This window comes from Phalacrocorax carbo, chromosome 6 (assembly GCF_963921805.1).
Source record: "Phalacrocorax carbo chromosome 6, bPhaCar2.1, whole genome shotgun sequence".
NCBI classification, from domain to species: Eukaryota; Metazoa; Chordata; class Aves; order Suliformes; family Phalacrocoracidae; genus Phalacrocorax; species Phalacrocorax carbo.
Window position 1 is genome coordinate 63,640,806 of NC_087518.1, and position 25,493 is coordinate 63,666,298.

The window sequence follows — 25,493 nt, forward strand, 5'->3', positions numbered from 1 at the left end:
TCTGTGGATGACTGTGGATGGTGCGTGTCTGCTTCTGTATGTTCTCAAAGCAGTTATCAAATTACTATCAAAAACGCTTGGTTTCTTGTTTCATTTTATGCTGATGCAGCAGTTCTTGTTCTGGAAAAATACCATCTTGCTTTATGTGACTTTGTTGCAAGTGTGCAAGTTTTCAGTTTGAATTATTGCCAAAGTTTTTCATGTAGAGAGGAGTTAAAGAAATAGTTCTGCCACTTTCAAGTCTGTGTAGTATTCGTGTCATCCAAATATTCCTTAAATTCAGTTTCTAGACTGGTATCCAATGTAGTCAGTAAGCGTAGTGGACCACATTTGAGATCTGTAACTAAATTCCATATTTCTGTGTTTTGATGTTTGAGACGTACACATTATTTCTCCCTTTAACCTTTTTGCATCTTGGGAAATGTTTTCTCTCTCCTATACGAGAAGAAATGGCAGAAGCTTTTGCTTTGTTAATATCCTTTACTGCTGCAGACTGCTAATGAGCATTCTACAACTTTGCTTGCCAAAAGCTAGTAAAAAATGATCAGTGGTGCTTCTTGAAAAAGAGATCTCAAACACAAAATATTGAATATACATTCTCTTTAGGAAGATTTGGCAACTTTTTATATGTTACAGTTAATGGGTTCTTCATTTAGAATTGTCTGTTCTGAATACTGTAAGCTTACAAGTGAGTTAACAGCCACAGCAGGTGCAAATGCTTTCTACTTAATCCTTTTTTTTTCCCCCTAGTTTGTCCTGACAACCTCTTCAATAAAATTAAGTCTTCCTGTGCAAAATCAATAAGGAGATGCAAGGAGATCAACATTTCCTTCTTCCCATGTGAGTCTCAGGTAAGTTTCATTCTTGATCTCAGCAGCAGAAAGTAGTTTGGAGAACTATATTCAAGGTGGTTGACCTGCTAGAAAGCAATTAAACAGAATGCAGCTTTTCTTTTTACTGACAAACTGTATGCGAGACCTGTTGCCATTTAGGCATATTTTGTATTTCCAGTGCTTGCCTCTGTTTTTCAGATGAAAACAAATACTCTTGTACTCAGAGGTTTACTGTTTGTGCTTGACGTTTTTGCAAGACTTAGAGCCAGTTGCAGTAGAGAGGTTGGAGAAGGAACCTGTTCCTTAAGAGAAGTATTCTGGCTTGTCTTTAGTATGCAGTAAAGTTTGTTACTGCATATACCAAGGTGTTATTTTGATCGATTGGTAGGTTGATGTGTAGGAATAGGAATAAGTAGAACTAACTACTTGGGGAAAATCAGAAAAGGAGAGCAAACGGATAAGGAGAACTGAAGGGAGGGGAACAAAAACAAAGCCTCTCAAAAAAAGAAAAACAAAAGCGATAGCAACTTGGCAAAATTTTTATTGAGAGGAGAACACTGAATTCCATGACTTCTCAACTAAAAATTTGAGACCACCAATGGAAAACAATGAGTTGTTTCCATGTGAAACCACACAGTGGATATGGTGTGGAGAGGTAATTTGTTGCTCATGCACTTCACCAGATACAGAAGGCTGAAATGCACTCTGATACTTACTGATACAGTGAAGCCCCAACCCCTGCCCACTACTGGGAGTTGTACAACTACCCGTGAATGTTTCCCAAGTGTCTTTCCTGTATTCTTCAGACCTTATGAACATACCAAGGGTCAGACCTCTTTATGTATACCAAGTGACAGGTGAATATAGGAGAGGTTGCTGCTATCCATATTTTATTGTGACAGTTTCCTAGTTTGAGGACGCAGTCCTTCTTATAATAGAGATTATTATTATTTAGGTTGAGAAGCCATCAGAGAACAATTGGCATGGTGGTTGGTTTGTTTGTTTTCCAGTGGTGGTGATGTTCCTAAGCTTCGTCTCAAATTGTGTTGGGGAGTTCTGCTAAAGCTGCTTTTTAGAAAAAGTTTTGTAGCTTCCTCTACCAGATAAGGCATACGAAAATTTTGTTGTTCTGTTTCTCTAGATGACTTACCATGAAAGGAGAAATTGGGACTACTTTTCTAAAGTTGAAAATAAGCAGCACTTAGCCTCTACTTGTTTTTAGTTTAGTTTTGTGTTCTCGGTATTTTGGTTTGCAAGAATGTTTTGAATCATTAGCAAAGGAACAGAGAATGTTAACTGGTTTACCTAATTTAAAATCCCTGGGCCTGCTTTCTGTGGTGATAAAAGTAAATCGACTGAGCTTTGGGCAAAGTCCAAGTGATTGTCTTTTCAAATGAAACATATTTATCTGTGTGGACGTTCTTATTTGGCTCTGTAGTTACAGAATCCATCTGAAGCTGGAGAAAATCCAATTTCTGGCAATGGGGTTGTTTCCATGTTTGTATTCCACTTACTAAACTGTTGAACAAGTTTTTCTTCTGCATAGTACTAAACATCTTTTATCAAGGTTTCATGCGTTTAAAGAATTTCAGTTCTTGGAGGTAAAGTCTTCATATAATAAACAGATGCAATATATAAAATTCTATTTTAAACAAATTTAACTTGATACCTTCTGTAATCATTCTGGTGTTGCATTGTATGGCTCTGTATGAGACACTGGATGTATAATTAGTTCTGCCTGTCTCAGGTCCCTCCATCTGTACAGGCAGTAAGCAGTTTGACAAATATAGTAATTTACATAGGGGAGGAGAATAATAGAGGAAGAGTGTGAGAAGAAGAAGCAGAGCTCAACAGGACAGAGAAAGAAGACAGAAGTGTGGGTGGTTTTGGTGTTCTTTTTTTTAAGTTTATTATGTATGACTTTATTACAGCATGTAGCTTTAAAGTATTAGTAATTCTTTTACCTGATTTTTAGAAATACCCCATTTGAGGAATTATTTTTCTTTGTTGTGCTTTACATAGGTATTTACTCTCAATGTCCCAGATGCATTCTACCGCTGTTATAGTCCAACTCTGGAAAAGACAAAGGATAAAGATGCTGTAATGCAAGTAATGGCTGAACAAATTGTTACCTTATGTGCCACACTAGATGAGAATCCAGGAGTACGATACAAAAGGTGGGGCAAAAATAGTGTTGTATAGTGTAGCTGCTTTCACTTCTAGGACTTCCCACATTGGTAATAGCTTGAGGCTGCAGTATAGCTTCTTTTATTGTGGATGAATTGGTTTTAATCCACAACTCGGCAATATGGGATGATAGGAATTTGTAAGCAAAGCAGTGAATTGTTTCTCTGTGTGTATTCATATAACAGTACTTAACTATACCCCGTTTTGTTATAAACTGCTCGTTTCATGTTTGGTCAGTAGGATGACACTCTAATATGCTGCTTTCTAATATACTCTATGCATAATCCTCTAACAGAACTGCTCTGTTGGTAGTTTTGCAGCTTTGCTTGGCATCAAGGAATTCATAAATTGCTGAAGCAGGTGGGATCAGGATTTCATTGTAGTAGAGATATTGGGGAAAATACCTCTTCTGAGCTTTGATAGAGAGTAGAGAGTAGCATCTTTGAAGTCAGAGTAAGCATCTGAAATTATTCTCAAGAATTGCATTTTGTGTTGTAACATGAAGTGGTGCCTTATTCTCTGCAAAGGTAGCAAAGAAATAATTGCTTGACTGTTCTTTCTTTCTTTTCTTTCTCTTTTTTCTTTCTTGTTTCCTGCCTCTGAGTGAGACTTTTAGGTGCTGGGCCATATGCTAGCTAGTGTCAGTCTTTTGGGTGAAGCTGTTTCTACTGTCTGAAATACCTGAAGCATTCAAAGAGTGGAATCGTAATGTAAGAGTGAAAATATATTGGAAATACCTAGAATGAAGTTCAGAAACTGCTCGTGAAACCAGAAGATCTAGGGAGTTCTTTCTGTTTTAAAGGTAGCATTCTAGTGTTTTGATGAAGAAATTAAAGTGATTTTTGCATGTTTCCTTTTTTCCCAGTGGACCATCTGATAAAGCCAGCAAACTTGCACAGCTTGTTGAAAAAAATCTTGAAAACTACTACAAAACTGATGAGAAAAGCCAAATAAAGGTAGAAAGTGAACTAAAATGTTTGCTGCTTCTTTTTTTTTTTTTAAGTCTGGGGAGAAAAGTCTTTGCAATATGTTTTGATAATAGGTTCTGCAAAACCAGATTTTATTTATTAATGAAGGCAACTAGCTGCCATTTAGTTGTTTTTGTGTATGAAAGCAACTTAGAGGTAGTAACTGATACAGTAAATCTGTATGTGAGCAAATATAATTTGTGTGATCAAACTAATTTTATTTGATAAATTGGCCCTGTGATAATGTAGGGGATGATACAAACCTGAAGAAAACGTTTGATTGAAAATGCAGTTGTTTTGTTTTAACATCACCTTCCACAGGGCTATGTGTAGAAGGGCCTTCACTGCAGAATTGAAATGTCTCCCATTAAGGGATTTATTCTCCACAAACATACAGCTTTTAACATAAATAATGTTTTGAGCTGTCACTACAGATCAGGGCAATTTAGGGCAGCTGCCTAAGTGCAGAGCTATGAGGTAAACCATTCTGACTTGGTGACATTCCCTTCTGCTACAGAAATAAATGTACCTGATGCTACTGCCACTCTGCTAAACCCCGAAGTGAAACTTCCAATTGAATGTTGGGAGATTTTTTTGTTTTGTATTGCAGCACAGTATGGATAATCCACTGTGAAATACAAACAACGCACTTATTTGTGAAAAGTCAGTGGGAGGCCTTTTTTGTGTGTTTTTTTTTCTTTACAGTTGTTGCTCATTAGGTGAGGTTACTTAAATGTATTGCAGTGGGCTAAGAGCATTGCCTTAAAATTAGTATTTTAAACCACTGTGTTCTGGTTATCACTTAAACGTTTGTTTTTATTTATGTTGATAAACACTTGGGCCATGCTTTTTAGTTTTTTTCAGTTATTTTTCCAAAAATGTCTGCGCTGCTGTAACTTATTGTAAATAGATTAAACATGCATTAACTTTGTACTCTGTCTTAACTTTAAATTTATTTGATGGCTTCCTAGGCTAAAACTCACTCCCAGCTAATAATAATTGATCGTGGCTTTGACCCAGTATCAACTGTACTTCATGAACTCACCTTCCAGGCAATGGCATATGATCTGCTACCAATTGAAAACGATACTTACAAGCAAGTACTTTTTAAAAAAAAATCTAAATGCTTCATTCTTGATTATAAAAATTTATGGAATTGTTTAGCTGAATTGCACCATAGCAATATTAGCTGCTTATATTACGTAAGTCTTGCTTCACTTATGATTAGTCTTATATCTTGGTCTTGTAACTTCCTCTTTTTATTAACTTCCTTATTTAGTTGAGACTAGGTAGGATCTAGTTAGCATTTTTGCGAAGTTCTGAGTCTAACAAATTGCATTTTTTTAAAAACAAAAAACTTTTTACTAGACTTGAAACAAAACTTTGGTAGTGCATGGTCAGGTTCTCTACCTTTTTCTTTCATATTGTCAACCTACTTGGCCTAACAAGGTAAATAAGACCAATAATAGAATACCAAGGAAAAGCTTGGTTGTTTCTTAGGAATGTTCACATTTACAGCTCTAGTCATATAATATGTGTAGGTGTAAAAATCTACATGTTTCTATCCGAATTGCGCACTTAGGTAAGCGTTATTTTTATCGCTATTCGGGGTAGTGTGACATTGTTTTGCCTAAGCTACGTACTTTTCTGTCGGATTATTCAGACACCAAAGATTTGGTAAGACTTCTGCTTTCTGATGACCCACTATAGCAAATGAGACCTAACTGCCCCATTGTTAAGTTAAGCAAACAGGAATGTGTGTCTCCTCTGTCAGAAACACTGAGTGAATGCTTTCACAGAAAATGTAGAATTCTATGAATCAGAAATTTGCTGGGTTTGAAAATGTAGCAGAGTGTCTTCTAGGTAGTCGCGATCTGCCTTTCACAATTCATCTTGTGATTTTTTTAAAATCTTTTTTAAATGTTTTTCTGCTTTCTGGCCACATACACTGCGTGAGTTTCTGTAAACTTGAAAATATTATGTAGTATGATTGCTATCTGCTCTATAGGTTTATTTCTGTAGAAAAGTAATATCTGGTCTGTAATGCCGTTAAGCATGTTTGTTGTATACGTGAAGAAATGTGTCCTGCTTAGTCTATTTTGTGGGTGAATAGGACTTCATTTTCCTTCAGAGTAATGAAATGTCTTATAGTAGATATAGAAAACTTCACTTTGCAATCTCAATGTATATTACTTTGCACACAATTTGCATTCGAAGCCAAAGGGAAGTTGACACTGGAGGCTGAAGAGAAATTGAGGTGCAGGTAAATGTATGATTGAAACTCGTTAATGTTTAGTTTAAAAGATTTTTCAGAAGCTGTTGCCTCAAAGCATCATTCTAAAATGAATCTGCTTTTTCTATGTTCAAAGATGTAATCTGTAAAATCCTTATGCAAGTTATATTGTGTTGGGCAATCGCTTGGATTTGTAAGTGAAAACCTGTGTACGTTGTATTACCATGTATGTTGATTAAACCATAACAATTAATACTCTAATGAGTTATTTGAATGAGGGGGTGGGGGAGAAACCAAACCAAACTACTGTCTGAATTTTCCCTTGAAAGATACAAAACAGAAGGACCTGCTGGGAAGGAACGGGAGGCAATTCTGGAGGAAGATGATGAGCTGTGGGTGAAGATTCGGCACAAGCATATTGCAGACGTGATAGAGTATGTGACTAAATAACAAAAACTAGTTAGAAATGCAAATTATAAAAGTTTCTTTGAGAGGGAATGTATCTGAGCTGTTAAGAAAGGTGGAATAGAGGCAGTAGTGAAGATGGTTTGCAATATAGACTGTACCCTGTTACGTAATCAATGCCAGGAAGAGAAAACATCTTCAAAAACACAGTATGTACAGAGGTATGTGATTTTACTAATATTAATTACAGTTCTTGAGGAAAATGGAAATAAAATTATTTGCTGGGAAGTATTTTCAAGTCCTTTAAATCTGAAGGGATTGTTTTGCATAATGTATTAGCAAGTTATTACATCAAATTACATTATAGAGATATCATAAACAGAATGCTCAACTTCAGTTTCCTTTATCAAAAAACCACCTCTCTTCTCTGAAGGAGACCTGTATTTTAAGCTTCTACTTTTATTCAGAAGTTCTTGTTGCACAGTTCTTCTAAGATTTAAGGAAAGATCTTAAGAAAAGATTTAAGAGCTGTGGTGCTGTTTTATGTGATCATTTTCCTTTTTTTTTTTTTTTCTTTCCCTTCCAGGGAAATACCAAAGCTCTTGAAAAAAGTTTCATCAAAAAGAAAAGAAACAGAAGGAAAAGTAAGTTGTTTAACATTGTTTTTCCCAGTAATTTAATTATTTTCAGTTGATAAGATCTATGTAATTCATGGACCTATTGCAGAAATTGAGGGTGTCTTAATGGCAATTTTTTGGGGGAAAAAAAAAGCAAGGTTGCAACAGCAAGGGAAATAAAGATGTCAAATATTGTGGGGAAAAATTTTTCAACTTCTATCACTTCTTCACAGTTATCAATATCTGCTCTGGCCCAGTTAATGAAAACGATGCCGCGCTATCGTAAAGAGTTGAGTAGGGTAAGGGGTCTTTTTTAACTACAACTTCACAATAAATCGCTTTGTAACCTATAATTTTCTGTGGTGTTTTATTCTGTCATTTTCCTGTTAAGCATGCTATATAACTTTTTTCCAAATTAATGTTCACCTATTGTGAAATTTTGATAAGAAAACTTGTTTCCACGTGTTTCATTTTAGTAAATAAAAAATACTTAAAGGATTTGCATGCTTTGAGGATTGGAGATAGCATAGCAGTTTAATGTTTTAAAAGGTATTATGGGGGTCTGTCTCTAAGTGAAGGGTAAAACACAGAAAATGCATGATTGCACTGAAGGATAGCTGAAAGTTTTGCCTCTTGTAACCAGTAAAAAAGATTGCTTGATGTGTAAGTTACTGCAGCTTGTGATTTTTTTTTTTTCATCTTCTAGCAAGTTGTCCATCTTAATTTAGCAGAAGAATGCATGAGAAAGTTCAAATCTAACATAGAAGAGCTCTGTAAAACTGAACAGGTATGTTTAAAAAAAACCAAACAAAAAAACCCCACCCAAAACCCCCATAAGCCGAGCAACAACTTACTGCAAATGTGACACTCTTTTTGTTTGCAGGCATAGATGTTTGTTTTTAACTGACAACAGTAGTATGTTTCTTGCCTTTTTTTGTGATTGCTTCTTGAGGTAGTAGTATTGAAGCAAGTGAGAGATACAAGGCTCTTACTCTGCCAATAAAGGAGGAGCTTTTAGAGTTTTGGGGGTTTGTCTCTGAATCTGGCTGTTTTGTGCAAGGATCATCTTTGTGTTTTCTTTATTCAAAACTTGTATGAAGTTGCCTTACTGTGTTCTGCAGAAGAAAGGCCTTTTTAAATGGCTGGGAAAAGCACCTGTTAGGGTGAGGCATTACATTGTACTACTAATCTCAAGTTAAAACCTATAAATTTATATGAATTCTAGATATCAGCTTGAGTGCTATGTAATGTTACTATCATGCTGTAAGTATTGAAATAATTATGTCAAAGACTTTTCATACTGAGTTTGAATTGATGCAGCTTGATTGTTTCCTGAAACCTACAGTTCCATAAAAGTGCATTTCAGAGTACATAAAACTATGCTTTTTTTTTTAATGATTACTCACATAAACCACTCTTTTTTTTAATTTTAGGACTTGGCTCTTGGAACTGATGCAGAAGGTCAGAAAGTGAAAGACTCAATGAGAGTCCTCCTTCCAGTTCTGCTCAACAAAAGTCATGAGAGCTATGACAAAATTAGAGCTATTCTCCTGTATATCTTCAGCACAAATGGTATGACAAGCTGCTCTGGTTTTTTCCTCAGTACTATGGAATTCAACTCAAGTTTTGGGATAGTCCAGTATTTTTAGTTAGCTTAAGTATCTGTATTGGAGCTGATGGCCAAGTTTGAAAGAAATACTGACTATCCTGTGTAGCTTCTTTTCTCTCAAATTAGTAGCAAAGATCTATTATTATGGAGTTAAGAGATTCAATAAAAATGCAGATCCATACAGTGTTTTAGCATCATTCCTGTGCTTGGGTGTGTTTAAATTTTCTCCTTTTCACATAGTATTGAAGCTGTTAAAGGGGAAATATCATGTCCCTTGCAACATAACAATGAAGTCAATGGGGAAGATTTTGTAGTAGAAGAGGAGGCAATTGACAGACTGTGGGTCGGTCTGAGGAATCTATAGCAGTATTGAGTTTTGGTCTCAAAAATGGACCATTAAAGAAAATTTTATCTAGAATATAGAATTATGGTAAACTTAGAGAAGACTGGCCAAACAAAAAAAAAAAAACATGGACTAAATAACAGCCCAGAATGTGTGAGACAAAATTAGTCTTACTCCCAGTCACATGGTAACTAAGCTATATGTTTTCCTTATATCGAAGGAACTACCCAGGAGAACTTGGACAAGCTGATCCAGAATGTACAAATAGAAAGTGATAGTGATATGATAAGAAACTGGAAATACCTTGATGTTCCTGTTATCTCTTCAGTAAGAATGTATTTATTTTTGCAATTTCCTACCACCCAAGCACTTGTCTTCAGCTCTCAGCAGCTCTTTCAGCATCTGTTCCTAACAGTATTATCCATGTTGTCTTTTTTTTTTCTTTTTGAATCAGGCAATTACTAGGAATTCTTGTTTTTACGCTGTGGCTAAGTGGTAAATCCTTTAAATGATTAATAATTTTCAAAGATACCGATAAATGTTCGCGATAAAATCATCAGATGGTGACTTGAGCTAGCTGGTTTCGGGAAGTGCCAACTCTGAATATAGTATTTCTAGAGTATCTTGAATTCTACAAGTATAAATTGTTGTTCTTTATTATTATTATTTCTTTATTATTTTTTCCTACTGATCCCCTCCCACCTGCTACTAGCTGAGAGTAGGTTTCAAGAAACCAAATACACTGTATAATACAACCATGTTTTGAAAAATCTTTTCAGTCTGCTGCTCAGCAGCATAAACACCCAAGAAGGGACCGTTCGTCAGAAGAAACTTTTCAACTTTCTAGGTGGACGCCTGTTATCAAAGATGTTATGGAGGTAAATTTGACCAACTAGTTAATTCATGAGTGCAGTGCAGAAATTTACTCAAGTGAGCAGTTATAGCCAATCATCTTTTGCAATTCCATAGTATCTTGAGTTACTCTTGTTAAATATGTCTGCTGAGCAAAGTGATCACTTCTAGTCTGTCTGTAATATAGAACATGACTGGCATGTGCTAGTGATGCTCCTTTTTGTAGGTTGTTTTAAAAGTGAAGGAAATGAAAGTGAAAGCAAAAAGTCTTTTTGAACAGCTTGTCCTGTGATTGGCAGTAATTTTAAAGTAATTTTTAAGATGTGGATTTTTTTTCCAGTAGGTCTTTAAACTGTAATTCAAATCTAAACTGTAGATCAGCAGAGGTTGGAAAATGTTACTTTCCGGAAGTGTAGTTGCTTTGTTCTTAAAACTCTGCCTAAGCAACTGCAACTGACCTCAGAACAGTGAGATCACTGGACCTTTAGTCCCCAGTGCTGTCATTCATAGATTCTTGGTGACTTTCACATGTTCATTTGTGTCTTCAGGGGACCCTAACTTCTCTCATATACTGTTATAGAGAAATGAAATATGTTAGGGCTGTTGCAGATGAAAAGCTGCTAGTGAAATCTGAACAGTTAAATCAATATTATGTTTATAAAGAAAGCATATCTACCTCCCATTCCTTGTGATATACAAAAGCCTTGTAATTTTAGCATTACATGGTGTAGCATTTTGGTACATAGGAGTGTTGTTCATGAGGTGCTGCTTGTGATTGGTTGTCCTAAGAAATTGCATGTGCTGGCATTAAATTCCAGTTAGACATCCTCAGTGAAAGTTGAAACTTGGTGGGTTTTAGGTCTACGTGGCTGTTTAAAGTGGGTCTTTGTTTTTTTCTTCAGGATGCTATAGAAAACAAACTAGATTCAAAAGACTGGCCTTATTGTTCCCAGTGTCCTCCTACCTGGAGTGGTTCAGGAGCAGTAAGGTAAATTCATTTCCTGACATGTAACATACCTGTTTCTCAGTATTTTTGTCATGTACATTCTAAAGCATTATAAATGTGCGCTTACAAAGTGGTGGAGTAATGTATATAAGGTAATGTTAATGGGTAAAACCTATTTTTTTGTTTTTTTAACCTAAAACGTACTGAACTCGGTTAACTTTAAGTTGTCTTAGCTGTATATAGCTTTTTATTTGGAGTATCTCCCTTTTGCTTCAAAGTTAGAAAAAACGTTTACGTATTCCCAGAATGAGAAGTTTAAACCATTGAGCTTTTCAGTGTGAAGTAGTTTCAGGAATGGATTGTCAGTATACTGTGACTTAGGCAAAACCAATGTTTTAATTTCTTCTGAAATTTATTTCTGCTGTGGTAGTGGTTGTGTTATTCTGTACGTTAAATGCAACTTCTATATGCCCTCTCATTAGGGAATATGGGTCTGTTAGGCATTTGACCCCTGTTGTCAGGGGATGGTTTAGAGAAGTCCAGAAAAGTTGGAGGTCTTGAAATGAGTTCTCTGCTAATGAATGTGAAATTGTGTTCTGTGTAGTTGCATACTTGCTGAGTAGCACTGACAGGTGATTTTTGGAATATTTTTCTTTAGCTCACTAACTTGTATTGTCCCTCCTTTCCCTTTTCAATCCCACTAGCTCTTGAACCTCATGACCAATACCTGCCAATTGGACAGCTTTATTGCGTTTGGTAGTCTTATTTAAATCATGAGACAGCTGAATAGAGAGAAGAATGTTTCTGTTGCAGGAATGCTCATTGCACTAATCAGATACTGGAATTCATAGGGAGGGAAACATTATAGATATCCTAAATACAGAGGGCACACTTGAACTGGAATTTGTACCTTACTAAATAAAAGGCAAAAGGTAGATACACAGCCTTAGGAAAGTAGTTCTGTTACTTCCACCACCAACTAAACTGTTGGTGTGTCCTTATGTTCCTGGATATGCACTGTGATGATCAATGCAAGGAAACACTAGGGCAAGTCCCTGTATGTTGTAACTGGATCTGTCTCTTGTAGGCTGATGAAATCTGTGAATCTTTTAGCAAAGAGAGATCAGGACTGCAGACGATTTAATCTGAATCTGCAATTACTACGTGTGTGTTAGAAAGTATATTTTAAGAGCTTTTTTTTTCCTAGCTATCTGAATCTTAGTTGATAACAGCCAAATTTTTTAGAGATTCTGTTCATGTTTGGAGACTGAAAGACCTAAGACACTAGCTTTTTCAAATCAAATTCTCATTAAAAAAATGCTACTGTGACTGCTAGCGTGCAATATTAAGCTACTTGGTAGAAGTCCTTTGTGTGTGAGCTGTGTGTGCAACAAGGTTTTTGTTCTGTATTTATTTTCCCCCTTGTGATAACTGAATAGTTTGAGTAATGTGCTAACTTGTTTTTGTTAAAATTATTTTAATTATCGATTTGTCTAAATTCTTTTGCTGCCATTATGCAGTTCATGGTTTGATTATGACAGAAATCTTTACTGCTTGTTAAGTGTATAAATTTTACCAAAATTAATCAGTAAAGCTATATAAATGTCTTCTGAAATCTTTTACAGTGCACGCCAGAAACCTAAAGCTAGTTATCAAGATGAGCGAAAGAGTAGTGCAAGATTGATTGTATTTGTGATTGGAGGAATTACATACTCTGAAATGCGCAGTGCTTATGAAGTTTCTCAAGCCTACAAGTCCTGTGAAGTTGTTATTGGTAAGCTTGTTTTGGGAAAAGGGTGGTGTGCAGGGCTTTGCTACATGTGTTTCTGGAAAATGTAAGGATCTTTTTTCTTATGTTTCATTACTTGGTTCAGTGAACTAGTACTATAGCCAGTGTATTTCTTAAAACTATGCACTTAAAAATACCTTTTTAGCTGATCTAGATTGCTTGATGTTTGAGATTTTTTTGCAGCAAGATATTAAGGGCAATAAATACAGTTATGGTCTACGGAAAAATCCTCATGACTTATGCCAGAGAAATCTATTATTAAAGTAGCCTGATATATAGCAAAAATGATTTAAACAGACCTATATTTCCTTGCATTACAGCTTCCTCACAAGCTTCACCTTTTGCCTGTGCTTTACCTTCAGCTACACTTATTACTACCATTGCTTCTGGAAGTAGTAGGAAAGCTGGCAGACTAGTGCAAAATTACTCACTTCGTGAGGAAGGGAAGATAAGTATTTTTTTTAAAAAAACACCACAACAACAAACAAACAAAAAACCCCAAACAAAACAAACCCTAAAAGACTTTTTCAGTGTAGCTCAGTTGACTTTGCAACATCTTCTAGTTCTTGTCATAGTTTCTTCAGAGACTACACAAACCACACCATGATTTATAGTTTTCAGGGCAAAAGCTGAAGTAATCTCCCTAACCTTCTTAAGATTCAGCGGTAAATGCATAAATTACCAGCTGGGGTAGTAATCTCTGAAGTTAATAGAGGCAGCAAATGGTTGTTCCATCAGCTGCTGTGCTTCAAATAATAATTTCCAGTAATGCTGTTTAAATTGAGGTACTAAAATATTAGGATATAAAATATATCAAAACAGGGTTCCTAGATAAGGAACTTCACCAGAGACCTGTAGCCATCTGCAGTGGCAGCTGGTGTCTGGGTGCAGGGTCATCTAAAGCATTCTAAATTACTTGAGATGCCTATGTCTGGCAATTACATTTAGTCTTGAGTTACAAAAAGGATTATATCTATCTACCATAATTTTAAATAAATAAATACTCTTCCCTAAAGAAATGACAGCCTTGATTCTGAGATCTAGAGTGTTACCTCAAAACAGTGGGGGGTGTTGTAGGTGTGTTTGTGTGTGTGTATTTTTTGGTTTATTTTTTTGTTTGCTGGCTTCATTGTTGATAATTGAGGTAGGTTTAATGCTGGTCCTAGTTTAGAGTTGCAATGGAAAGACCAGGACAACAGGAATGTAGTTTAACAAGACTGTTTCATCATCTGAGACTTGTTTACAGAACCATGTTAAGTGTAGGTCACTCTTTCACTGTAATACCTGTCACTAACTACAGCACCATCTTCCCTTTTGTTTAGAGATGATTCTTGGAGGTTTTTTTGTAATCCTGATTTCTGAGGGATGGTGGTAACTGCCAGATCTCCATGTGGCTTACTGTGAGATTAAAATCTTCCTGTATTTCTGATTCAGAACTTGAAGAATATTAGCCTGTTCAGATTGACACTACTAAAACTAAAGGTTCAAGACAGCCCTAACCTTAAACAGTTAAGAGTTCCCTTTATTGCTGTAGGGTGACCCTTCATGGCAGAAGTTATAATCACTCTCCTTGAGAACAAGAGAGGTAGTTGAGCACTCCTGAAGAATAAAGATTTTCTTTGCTGTTCCAGGCTTGGAATTTGTTGCAGACTTCTCAGGGAAACATTAGTCAGTAAAAGCCAATTTGCTGTGACTGATATTTCTGTGGAAAACTACCGTTTGTGACAATCTTTAATCCAGATGGTTTCTTGATTCTAGGATAAAGCCTGTCATTAACCCACCCTTTTACAGAATGAGCACATTTCTTGTAGGGTGGGACAATTGCATCCAGCAAAAGTGGCCAGGTTCAAGCCTATGTTTCAAACTGGGCAGAACAGGACTTAACGTGTATCCAAAGTAAGAGTCCCAATCTGGATGCCTCAGTGTGTGCAAGAGGGACACTGCCTACCTAATGGTGATGCTTATATTTATGTGATGACACTTTATATGATAACACAGGAAAATGCTTTGAACTGTTGTACTTTTCGGTTTTCTAGGTACAGTGAAAAACACTGGTCTGTAACTTTTTTTAAAGAGGGAATGTCTGAAAGTCGGAATTTCATACTGACACAGTTAATACTTATGCTCTTTTGTCAGGTTCTACTCATATTTTGACACCTAAAAGACTACTGGATGAAGTGAAGAGCCTTAGTAAACCAAAGGATATGGTCTGCATTAAGGATGAATAGAAATGGTGATGTTTATTATGCATTAGGAAAAGACAAATAGTATGTACAAGTTCTTACGGAACTGACTTCTATAAATACTCTACCAGGACATTACATGGTTCTGACTAATGGAATGTCATTTTATAACTTGGATTTGCTGCTTTTTTGGGGAGTGGGAGGCAGAGAGAGATAAAAATCAACACGTGTGTTTCTGAGGTTCTGTTTAGTATAGACGGTGTTACACTGTGCTTTTCCAGAAGGGCATGTTTGTTCCTAATTAATTAAGCTAAAAGTTATCATGATTATATATAAACTGGCGTTGTCTGAAAACTGTGAAACCTTTCTATAGCAGAGTTTATTTCTAAAAATGAATTTAAAAGGGTCTAAGTTCTTAGGTAGAGGCTTCAGAAGATAATTTGTAAATATGAGATTATAGTAAAAATATTTCACACAAGTGCAGTGTCTTAAACTAATATTTTCTGTAAAATAATTCACTGAAAATTCTTTGAATATATGTAGCTGTGAAAAATCAAAAGGTGTTTTTAGAATGGTGATGGGTAAGGTGGAAAGTTAATCACAAGTACTAAGCAGTTCTAATTTCAATAAATGAGTTTGGAGAAATGCTGTCAACTGTGCACTGAAGTACACTTTACATTTAAGGGATTACAGGGATTATTACTAAAGCTTTTCAAAAATACTTAATTTCTTATAACCTTCCTTATGATTGTGTCTATGTAGTCTGTCTGGTTTAGCAGTTGAATTGCTTGTGATATAGATGTTCCAAATTTTAAGTGTATATTCTCATTTTGAGGGAGTGGGAGCAGGGAAAAAGGAGAGGAAAAGAAGGGAAGCAATCGAACCTTTCCAATGGCTTGGTAATTTAAAAAAGAAAAGCAAAAAGCAAAACAAACACCAAAACCTGATGCATTCAAGAGAATTTACTGTTTTCTTCTACTTAGTTACATACTAAAAAAGAAATACATAAGTTTGTGTTGAAGGGGATCAAATAAATTCTAAATTGTATTAATTCTGTAGTACTGACAGTGTTTAGATTTGTGTTAGAAAATTAATTACTAACCTTTTAAAGGGACGTTGTGTTGATGTGCCTTGAAACGTTAGTTTGTTGTATGTAGGATCTGAAAGAAATGTCACAATGACAAAGAACAGGTTATTCATGGATTTTTATTTTTTCCCAACTGTAAGGCTATTTTGCAAAAAGGTGGTTTTGTTTCTTTTCCCTTAGTTTTGTACTCAGATTAACTAGTAGGTTAAGAGAACGTTTTTGCTAGGTAAGTTTATTCTGAGTTAATTAGAAGCTGGGAAAAGGTCAAATCGCACCCCCATCAGAGAGGAATGAAATAGGAGAACATTACATAATGATTCTAAAATGTTGCAGGACATGGGGCATGATGAGGAAAAGTGGCTCTAGCTTTCAAATGTACCTACATGAGTTAGGCATCTAACATGCTGACTTTATTTTCAATAGGAATGCAGGAACACCGCCTTTTTAAATTAACTAGTTCATCAAACATAATGTGCATTCAAAACTTTTAAAAATTTTCTTAGCAGAAATATCTATAATGTTTTTCTGAATTCTAGTTTCTAACTATAAATATCAGCACAAACCCAGAATAAAAGTAAGAAATGCGGTGTTCAACATTTTCTTAGTAAAGATGCATGCTCTGAAATCAGTATCAAACAATTAGGCTTAAATTAGATATAGTCCCTACACTTTGGCAAGAAGAACCCAACTTCAGTGTAAAAACTATATGTAGTTGTAATTTTTTCCTATTCCCAAAGCTTACAAGCAATAAATACAGAACAAATAACAGATATCAAAGTGTCCTACTTAAGGACTTAAATTATTTATTTCAGTAGTACATAAAATCCATTGTATTGATGTTTATTTGTTGCATAGAGTTGAAGAAATACCAGCTTCAAATGTTGGATTACTTTTGTATATTCAGCAGTTAGACTTTTTCAAATATCTGCTTTAGGCTTAAGTGCTATCACCAGCTCAAAATTTGATAGCTGATAAATACAAGACTAAGACTTTGGAGTATTGGAATCCATCACCCACTTCTTCCAGAAGGCAAAACTAAACATTACTGTAAAGGTGGATTAATAGAGATGCTTTAAGATGAGAAACCTGACAGCAATATGTAGCCCAAAACAGCTCCTGGTTTCTTACAGGAGCTGGGGGTGGCAGTGGATTCTTGTAAAGATGTTAATCTTTTTTTTTTTTTTCTCAAGGGTCTTCTGAGCTACCTTTTTCTAGATTGAGATTTGTTTTATCAAGATGAAGAATGGGAAAGAGTTGTATCAAGATAAATGTCTCCCACCAAAACCTAATATTTTAGAGTACATGTACAAGGTATATTATAATTTTGAAAGTTCCTGTTTTCATATCGTATATCTTAAAATAGATACCTAGCCTGTATATGTGGGCCCAGATTCATATAAGCGCAGGTGTTGGTCTGATTACCCTAGATTATAAAGATATGTATTTCCAAGTGCAATTTATTTCTTAGCTTGAATCTAGAAATCTGGATAAGATTGAGAGATGACTACGAGGAAAATGAAAGGTATGGAACAATTCCCATGTCAAGAATGGCTAGAATAGGATCCCTGATGAAGGGGAAAAAAGGTGATGGATGAGTATGTGATGGAAGCAATGAGAAAATAATGTTAGTGTGCAGATGGAGAGACAGACATGTTACCTTGCTATTCAGTGTGTGAAGTAACACATGAAACTTGCAGTTGTCAATTCAAAACAGAAGGACTGGTAGCATATGAGACATCATGTGGTAATCATAGACTCATAGAATGGTTTGTGTTGGAAGGGGCCTTTAGAGCCCATCCAGTCCAACTCCCCTGCCATGAGCAGGGACATCTTCCAACTAGGTCAGGTCGCTCAGAGTGTTTCCAGGGATGGAGGCATCGACCACCTCTCTGGGCAATGTGGGCTATTGTCTCACCACCCTCACTGTAAAATTTTTTTTCCCTTCTATCTGGTCTAAATCTCCCCTCCTTCAGTTTAAAACCATCACCCCTTGTCCTATCGCAGCAGGCCTTGCGAAAGAGGTCGCCCCCATCCTTCCTCTAGTCCCCCTTTAAGCACTGGAAGGCTGCAATAAGGTCTCTCCACAGCCTCCTCTTCTCCAGCTGAACAACCCCAGCTCTCCCAGCCTGGCCTCGCAGCAGAGGGGCTCCAGCCCTTGGAGCATTTCTGTGCCCCCTCTGGCCCCGCTCCAACAGCCCCATATCTGTCCTGTGCTGAGGAGCCCAGAGCTGGATGCGGTGCTGCAGGGGGGTCTTCCCAGCGCAGAGCAGAGGGGCAGGATCCCCTCCCTCGCCCTGCTGCCCACACTGCTGGGGATGCAGCCCAGGGGACAGCTGGCCTTCTGGGCTGCAAGTGCATGTTGTTGGCTTATGTCCACCTTTTCATCTACATTTCATAATGACATGCTTTGAATTGTTATATTGGGGAAAATCCTTGATGTACATGAGAGAAAAATCTTTATAGGGCTATTAAAGGTATTACTGCTGATTTGGAAGGACTGAGCTTTTGGTTTGCCATAGAATGTTTTGAGGAAATGTTACTATGTGCTTGTCGTCTTAAATATATTTTTTCTTAGGCATTTGCTACCAGGCCCAGGACAGCAGGTTCAGACAGTGACCCAGGATAAACAAAAGGTTTAGCTGTTCTAGTGGTATAAAGAGATTTCTGTGGAAGAGATTGATAGTTTTTGTTGGATCTAGGAAGCCTACAGCAATTACTTCAACTACTAAGTTCACTTGCAAAGTAACAACAGGAACATTCCAAACATGAATCTAGCACAGGGGAGTGAGCCTTTCACTATCACAGGCTGCCCAGAGAGATTGTGGAGTTTTCTGTGCTGTTCTCTTAAGCTAAATAAAGCAAAACCATGTATAATAGGCAGAGGCAAATTGAGTTATAAGGATATACAGTAAGAGCTTAAGGGAGCAAAGAAAGGTTAATGGTATTGTTGGCTTTTTTCAGGGCTTCTTCCGCACTTCACAGTCATTGACTCAGGCTAGTAAATCAGTGGTACACAGCAGCAAGTTTAGCTATCACTGCTTGTGTGAAGAGTCTGGATTACCTCTGTGTCCGTCATCTGATGGAAATACTCGGGTTTGCCTGAAAATTGCCTGTCCTTTTTAAGCAATGCACTGTCACTTCTCACTTGAAGTGATGATTTCCATCAGTCCCTGTATGCTTTGGAATAATACAAGGCTGTTAACTGTCTGCTTGCTTTTAATCACTGCAGTTAAATGGATTTCAGAAAGAAAAAAATAATTACTTTTCTTGGCCCACTGTATTTCTACAGCATTTTAAAATTTTCCAACCTACTTAAAATCAGCTAAAATTTCAAAGCCAGATAAATCTGCCAAGGTAAGGACACCACACTGAATAAACGGACAATTTAATTGTAAGGAATAAGTAGACAACAAATGGTATTACTCAGTTACTGAGACATGCAAGGAAGTATCTTAAAAACAAACAACTCTCAATGCAGGGCACTCTGAAAACAAAGTAATTACATCTATTAACTATGACTTGGTATGTTAGGATGATGCTTATAGATGTCTCGGGTACGGAGGCTGTTTCCCTTTGATGTCCTTAAAGAGCTGCTGTTAAGGTGTGGGAAGAAAATATATGTAGTAATGACTGAGATTTATTCTTCTGTTTGGGGGTGGGGAGAAATCAAAAGTCAGGAAGTTAACCTTGCTTATTTAAGCCTATTTTTATTAAGTGCTTTCAAGTGAATGCTTAGAGAATGTAGCTGTACATGGTAGCAGGGGTTAGCCAACATACTAAAGACTTTCAGTAGAATTAGAAATTAGTTTTCTAGTTCTGAGACTGAGTGTAAACATGTGGAATACCAATATGCTCTGGTTTAGTTTAGTACTGATAGTTACAGAACAGCTGGCAAAGTCAGCTAGCTGACTTTCTCATCTTTGTATTTAACTTCTTGTATTTGCAGAGATACTGACACTTTAGTATCAACCAGCAACACAATATAGCATTTAAAGCTGGATATTTAAAGCTGTTTTCTTTTAACTTTAGCTAGATCTTCTGAAACTGCTCGTACCATTCGCTCTGTAGCTTTCTTCAAACTGTTCGCTGTCTGTATGGCATGATCCAGAGTAAAACTTAAAATCTGATGGGAATAATAATAATACAGCCTTGTTAATAATGAAGGCAAATATTTACATAGGTATAGAATAGAAATTGTTTTTAAGGTTCTATGTAGTATTTTCACACTGAATACATGTTGAAAAGTAAAAAATCTGAGTCATGTGATAGACTGCTCCAGGATTCAGGTTGGAAGTACCTGTTACTTATTTGTGTAATCCTTTGAACTGAGGGATATTTACACCTTCCTAAAGCAGCAGCCTCAGTGTGGTGCATGTTTTGTTATATTGAGGTTTTCTTTTGGTTTTGATAGTAGTTTGTAGGGCTAGGGAGACAGTCTTTGTTTCAGTATATGAAACATAATTCCAGGGGTAAGATCCAGTACTCCCTTTCTGTCCTTTTCACCATTTAAACAGAGACTAAGTTGCATAAAAAGTCTGTAACAAACTCATGAAGAAATACACTACTAGATAAGCTAAAATACTTTTTTAAACTCCCTCCTGTCTTATCCTCAAATCATAGAATCACAGAATGCCCTGAGCTGGAAGGAACCCACAAGGATCACTGAGTCCAACTCCTGTCCCTGCACAGCACACCCCAAAATCACACCCTGTCTCTGAGGGCCTTGTCCAAGTGCTTCTTGAATATCGCCAGGCTGGTGCCGTGATGCCTCCCTGGGGAAGCCTGTTCCAGGGCTCTACCACCCTCTGGGGGCAGGACCTTCTCCTAATGCCCAGCCTAACCCTCCCCTGGCACATCTCCCTGCCGTTCCCTCGGGGCCTGGCGTTGGTCACCAGAGAGCAGAGACCAGCCCTGCCCCTCCTCCTGCCCTCGGGAGGGAGCTGCAGAGCGCCACGAGGGCTGCCCTTGGCCTCCTCTGCTCCAGGCTGAACAAATGAAGGGACTTCAGCTGCTCCTCTACGGCTTCCCCTTTAAACCCTTCCCTAGCTCTGTGGCCTCCTCTGGACACTCTCCAGTAGCTTTATACCCTTAATGAGCAGGATAATCCCCTCCCTTGCCTGGCTGCAATGCAGGGCTCAATGCACATGGACTAGGCATGCTTAGATTGTAAAAATCAACTTGCTAAGAATGGGGATGTTCAACAGTGCCATGATGTGGAGATGTACTCTTCCCGAGAGAGTTGTGTGGCTTTTAATTTTTCACTCTAGAAAGTCTTACATTTACATTGGAATCACTGGCATTTCTGTTTCTGATGATTGCAGATTTGCTTCGGGCAGGCTTCTTGCTGGGTAAGTATTGATGTGAAAGGATAATTTTATCATACGTGCTTGAATAGCAGGTTTTGGCAGCCTCAGAGTTTTGCCTAAAGATATATAGAATAAAATACAAACAATTTAGTAAGCAGAAGAACTTATAAACTAGGAATTAAATATATACACCTTGATAGCATACTCAGTTGCAAGTTAATTTTACAGTGAGAATTTTTCATTTAATGTAAAACACGGTCTGTCATAATTTGTGTTATATCTGTACTGCAGTAAGACAGACAACATTCCAGGATGGAGAGTCAGGAAAACTCTCATTACAGCACCAAGAATGTGATGCTATTACCTTCTCTCACAGAGTGGTTTATGTCATTGTTTCTCAAGCGCAGCTGCTCTACTTCCAGGCAATTACTGCTATTGAGTAAGGCTGTCAAAAACTATAGTAACAAAACCTGTCTGAGTTTCAGGCTAGTCTGTGCTATAGTTCAGAATCCATTTTACATCAGACTCCGAGTGAATTTCATGTTAACAACAGTTTAAAGTGGGACTGTTAATTATAAAGAAATAGCTGGTAGCAAACAGAATTGCATCTTAAATAATACAGACCTGCTTTTGAATCTGTGAATGGGAACATCCTCTTAATAAAGTGAGATTTTTTTTTTTTTTTTACTAACTGTCAGATAAAGAAGTCAGATGTTGACTCTTCATTAAATTAGAAAGGTTGAAGAACTACTCTAAGAATGATTTACACTTGCTCTTGGGGTAATCTCATTATTGAATAAAATTCAAATATACAGCATGCACTGCAAAAGATAAAATGTTCTTCCTGCGTATGGTCCTGGTGAGTTCTTAACATGCTGAATCTTCAACAATGGCATTTTCTGTTGTACTACTTACTGTTACAGCTTACCTTTCAGAAAGTCTATTTACAAGTTCACGTGGCTCTTTATTTTTGTGAGACTTTTGAGTGGAGATTCTCTTCTTTGAATAAGCTGGAGTTGTTGAAGGCATGTTTAGAACAAAAGGCAAAAAAAAGTAATCTTTCTATAACACTTGTCTCTATACAGCATAAATTAAAAAAGTAAATATCACTGCTGAATAAAACCTGAATGTGTTTAAGATTTTTTGTAAATGAGGACAGATTAACCCTTTTGGGTTTCCTGTTGAATTTAATTCTGTGACAAATGGTATGCGGATTTATTTTCCTTTTCATACAGTGAAAGACTCCAGGGGGAAGTGTAGAATAATCAGACTCTCACAATCCTAATTATTACATTAGTACTACTTTTATACTTTTACAGTATTTATACAGAGAAGTAGCTAACCTATTACTTTCTTTCCACTGTTGAAAATTTATATTTTTCTGCATGCAATTTCTTCCTACAGTATAGACAGGAGTCTGAGATGAGTGACTTCAAAGGCTAGATGTTCAACTTTCTTTTTTTTAAATTACGCTTTCCTTGCCTTTGTTGCATGTCATGCAATTCTGAGTGTAGTGCTGAAATTTTCTTTAGCACTTGTTGACACTACATTAGGTAACAGCTAGCACTGAAAAAGTTGGCACAGTAATGCCCAATTTTAATGTTCTTCCATGTGGCACTGCAAGTAGAGGTATTACTGTCACTAATGAAATATGGAAGGGACTCCTCTCGTAAAGAACCAGAGAAGGGTAAAGCTCTTGTGCGTGGGGATTAAACTTAGCTAGGTGTATAAAAGCTGGATTTGCTGAACTTGCTCTACATAATCATTACACATCCACTGTTGAGCTACAGTGTTACTGGTTGCTTATACTATATTAAATTTGGCCTGATATATGTGCAGTGTGGCTTTCTGCCCCATAAAATCTAGCTTGTGATTGGTAATTATTTCAGTAACACATATACTTACAGGGTGAACCAGAACTTTTATTTCTGTAGAGGGCACAAGGCTGAACAGAGTCTTTGTAATTTCTGACTTTAAATTGACCTCTGCTTTCTCTAGGGTATCTGCAGCTAAGTCCTGAAAACAAAGACATGTTGTTCAGAAAAATAAGGACTATAAACAAGAATATTTTTGTGTAGATTTTAATATTTTTGCAATTGTTATACCTTTTCTCTCTCCACATAATCTTGTATTGAATGTTTTATACCTTTCAGTCTCACAGTTCACAGGTTCCTCACTTTGTGAATTGTTGTAAGAATCATAGGCTGAGATGTCTTCTGAATTGCTGCCTAAAATCCCAAAAATACATTAAAAAGGCCTGAAATATTAGAAATTTTGGCCTGTGTACCGAGATAATTATTTAGCTTTCAGAACCGTAATTTCTGAGCCCTTCACTGCCATTGACGCTGCTGCGATTTGAAAGTACTTTTCCTCCATGTTACAGGTAGGGATTGAACTTTAAAGATTCAGCCCGGTCTGGAAGCCTCAGACGTTGATTTTTATTTTTTTTGGTGGTTGTTGTTTTCAGTCCCAGACTGTTAGGAAAAAAAAGCTTTCCATCTCCCTGTCCTCACGTTATTGTTTTGAGGGTTAAAATTCCTACAAGTTGAAGTGTTACAAAAGCAGTGCAGCCAAAGAGGAATGTGACGAGAATTTGGGATGATCTAGTATGGTGCTGCTTTAGCCGTTGCACAAAACAGTACTTACAATAATGGCCCCAGTGTATTATACTAAAGTGAAAGGATATCAGAGAGAAGCCAAAGATTAAAAGATAGACCAAAGGTAAGAATAACCTACATATTCAGATGTAAAACTGAATTTAGGAAAGCTCATGCTATTCTCCTTTAGTTGTTGCATACTAACAGCTTCAAAGTATTGTGCGGTGGAAAGATAAAATTAGGATGCCTTAAGGGAAACAAATGCCAACAGATTGCTAGTGAGCCTCCAAGATGCAGTCTTGGGTGACTTGACAGCTGACTTAACTAGCTCACGGTAGCCTGTGTGGGCTCTAGTTTGGATTCAGTGAAATAATATTATTAGGAGCTGGACTAAGGAAGGAGAATATTTCCAGTCTGTGTCAACCCTGAATGGATCAAAGATTTAGGAAAACTGTTTTCCTTTGGTTTTCATGCAGAATAAGAAAGTTGAATCCAAAAACTAAAAGTGGAAGTTACTGATATGAGATGTTTCAGTTACCAAGTTTGGAATCTCCTGCTAGGATATGATATAAACGCACATGATAAGGAGAAAAAGCAAAATCTAAACATTTTATGCACACCAGTGTTATGCTTTTGAAAATGTTCGTAGTACTAGTATTTGGAAACTTATCTAAAAAGGTGAATTAGAATTACAGACTAATTCAGGCTGGGTAGGACTTCTGGAGATTGTCTGGCCCAATCCCCTCTCAAAGCAGGACCAGCTTAGATGAAGTTGCTTAGGACCCTGTCCAGCTGAGTTTGGAATATCGCTTATGATGGAGATGCCACAGCCTCTCTAGGGAAAATCATTTCAATGTTTGACTAGACCCAAACTTAAAACTCTTTTGCTCACATCTATCTGGAAATTCTGTTGCAGCTTGTCTGTTGCCTCTTGGTCTGTCCCTGAGATGTCCAAAGTGAATTTTACTTGGTGTCCTCTTTGGTCTCTGTTTTATTCTTAGTGTCTTGTGCTGTGCTAAGCAGTAACATCTGTTAAAACTACAGAACAATCTTCATGCTGCCGAGATGTGCTGCTGAGATGCATTTTTTAACAAGATTCAATAGCGGTTATAAGCACAGTTCTCACTTTTGTATGACATCACTACTTACTCAGGTTGGTATCTGATAAATCAGTTGGTTTTTTCTGAATGAAGAGTGAACGTGTTCCAGTTTTCCTCTCCTGGATGTTTGTATTTCTTTGAGCATGAAAAGAGAATGATACTTTAATTGTATCTTAACACTTTTATGACAAGCCTTACGAACATATATTATTAACGTTTGACTACTACTTAGTTGAGCAGAAATCTGATTTACTCATAGAAAGAACTCTACCTGTATCAATTATCTGAAAAGGTGGTAAGTGGAAGCTTAAATTAAAAATTAACCAATTGCAAAATAATGACCCCTTTAGTTAAAGGACATATTTTGACAAAAGGACCCTGGCTTACCAGAGCTGTTAAAAACGCTTAAAAGTAGAGGTCTTGATAATAATTTCTTGA

General features: G+C 36.8%; 2 protein-coding genes across 7 annotated transcripts in view; one reads left to right on the forward strand and one right to left on the reverse strand.

The window, feature by feature from the left end:
- STXBP3 (syntaxin binding protein 3) overlaps nucleotides 1-25,493 on the forward strand; it is a 41,963-nt gene that overhangs the window by 9,292 nt on the left and 7,178 nt on the right. The window contains exons 6-21 of the mRNA XM_064455642.1: nucleotides 751-851; nucleotides 2,856-3,010; nucleotides 3,886-3,976; nucleotides 4,960-5,084; nucleotides 6,551-6,655; nucleotides 7,213-7,270; nucleotides 7,477-7,542; nucleotides 7,950-8,030; nucleotides 8,677-8,815; nucleotides 9,416-9,522; nucleotides 9,975-10,073; nucleotides 10,950-11,035; nucleotides 12,619-12,767; nucleotides 14,919-15,049; nucleotides 17,243-17,363; nucleotides 24,957-25,108. Coding sequence (XP_064311712.1) covers nucleotides 751-851; nucleotides 2,856-3,010; nucleotides 3,886-3,976; nucleotides 4,960-5,084; nucleotides 6,551-6,655; nucleotides 7,213-7,270; nucleotides 7,477-7,542; nucleotides 7,950-8,030; nucleotides 8,677-8,815; nucleotides 9,416-9,522; nucleotides 9,975-10,073; nucleotides 10,950-11,035; nucleotides 12,619-12,767; nucleotides 14,919-15,010 — 1,454 coding nt within the window. The 3' untranslated portion in view covers nucleotides 15,011-15,049; nucleotides 17,243-17,363; nucleotides 24,957-25,108. The remainder of the gene's footprint in view (nucleotides 1-750; nucleotides 852-2,855; nucleotides 3,011-3,885; nucleotides 3,977-4,959; nucleotides 5,085-6,550; nucleotides 6,656-7,212; nucleotides 7,271-7,476; nucleotides 7,543-7,949; nucleotides 8,031-8,676; nucleotides 8,816-9,415; nucleotides 9,523-9,974; nucleotides 10,074-10,949; nucleotides 11,036-12,618; nucleotides 12,768-14,918; nucleotides 15,050-17,242; nucleotides 17,364-24,956; nucleotides 25,109-25,493) is intronic.
- Nucleotides 2,798-25,493, reverse strand: part of AKNAD1 (AKNA domain containing 1) — a 29,734-nt gene continuing 7,038 nt past the window's right edge. For 3 of the 6 annotated variants that reach the window (XM_064455641.1, XM_064455637.1, XM_064455636.1), the window contains 7 exons: nucleotides 25,105-25,190; nucleotides 24,848-24,970; nucleotides 23,464-23,586; nucleotides 23,264-23,374; nucleotides 22,287-22,368; nucleotides 21,330-21,474; nucleotides 19,421-20,175 (listed from right to left, as the gene is read on the reverse strand). In XM_064455641.1, the coding sequence (XP_064311711.1) occupies nucleotides 20,056-20,175; nucleotides 21,330-21,474; nucleotides 22,287-22,368; nucleotides 23,264-23,374; nucleotides 23,464-23,586; nucleotides 24,848-24,970; nucleotides 25,105-25,190 (790 nt within the window). In that variant the 3' untranslated portion in view covers nucleotides 19,421-20,055. Of the gene's footprint in view, nucleotides 2,907-16,067; nucleotides 16,126-19,420; nucleotides 20,176-21,329; nucleotides 21,475-22,286; nucleotides 22,369-23,263; nucleotides 23,375-23,463; nucleotides 23,587-24,847; nucleotides 24,971-25,104; nucleotides 25,191-25,493 lie in introns of those variants that run through there. The other 3 variants (XM_064455638.1, XM_064455639.1, XM_064455640.1) reach the window with 3 other exon arrangements.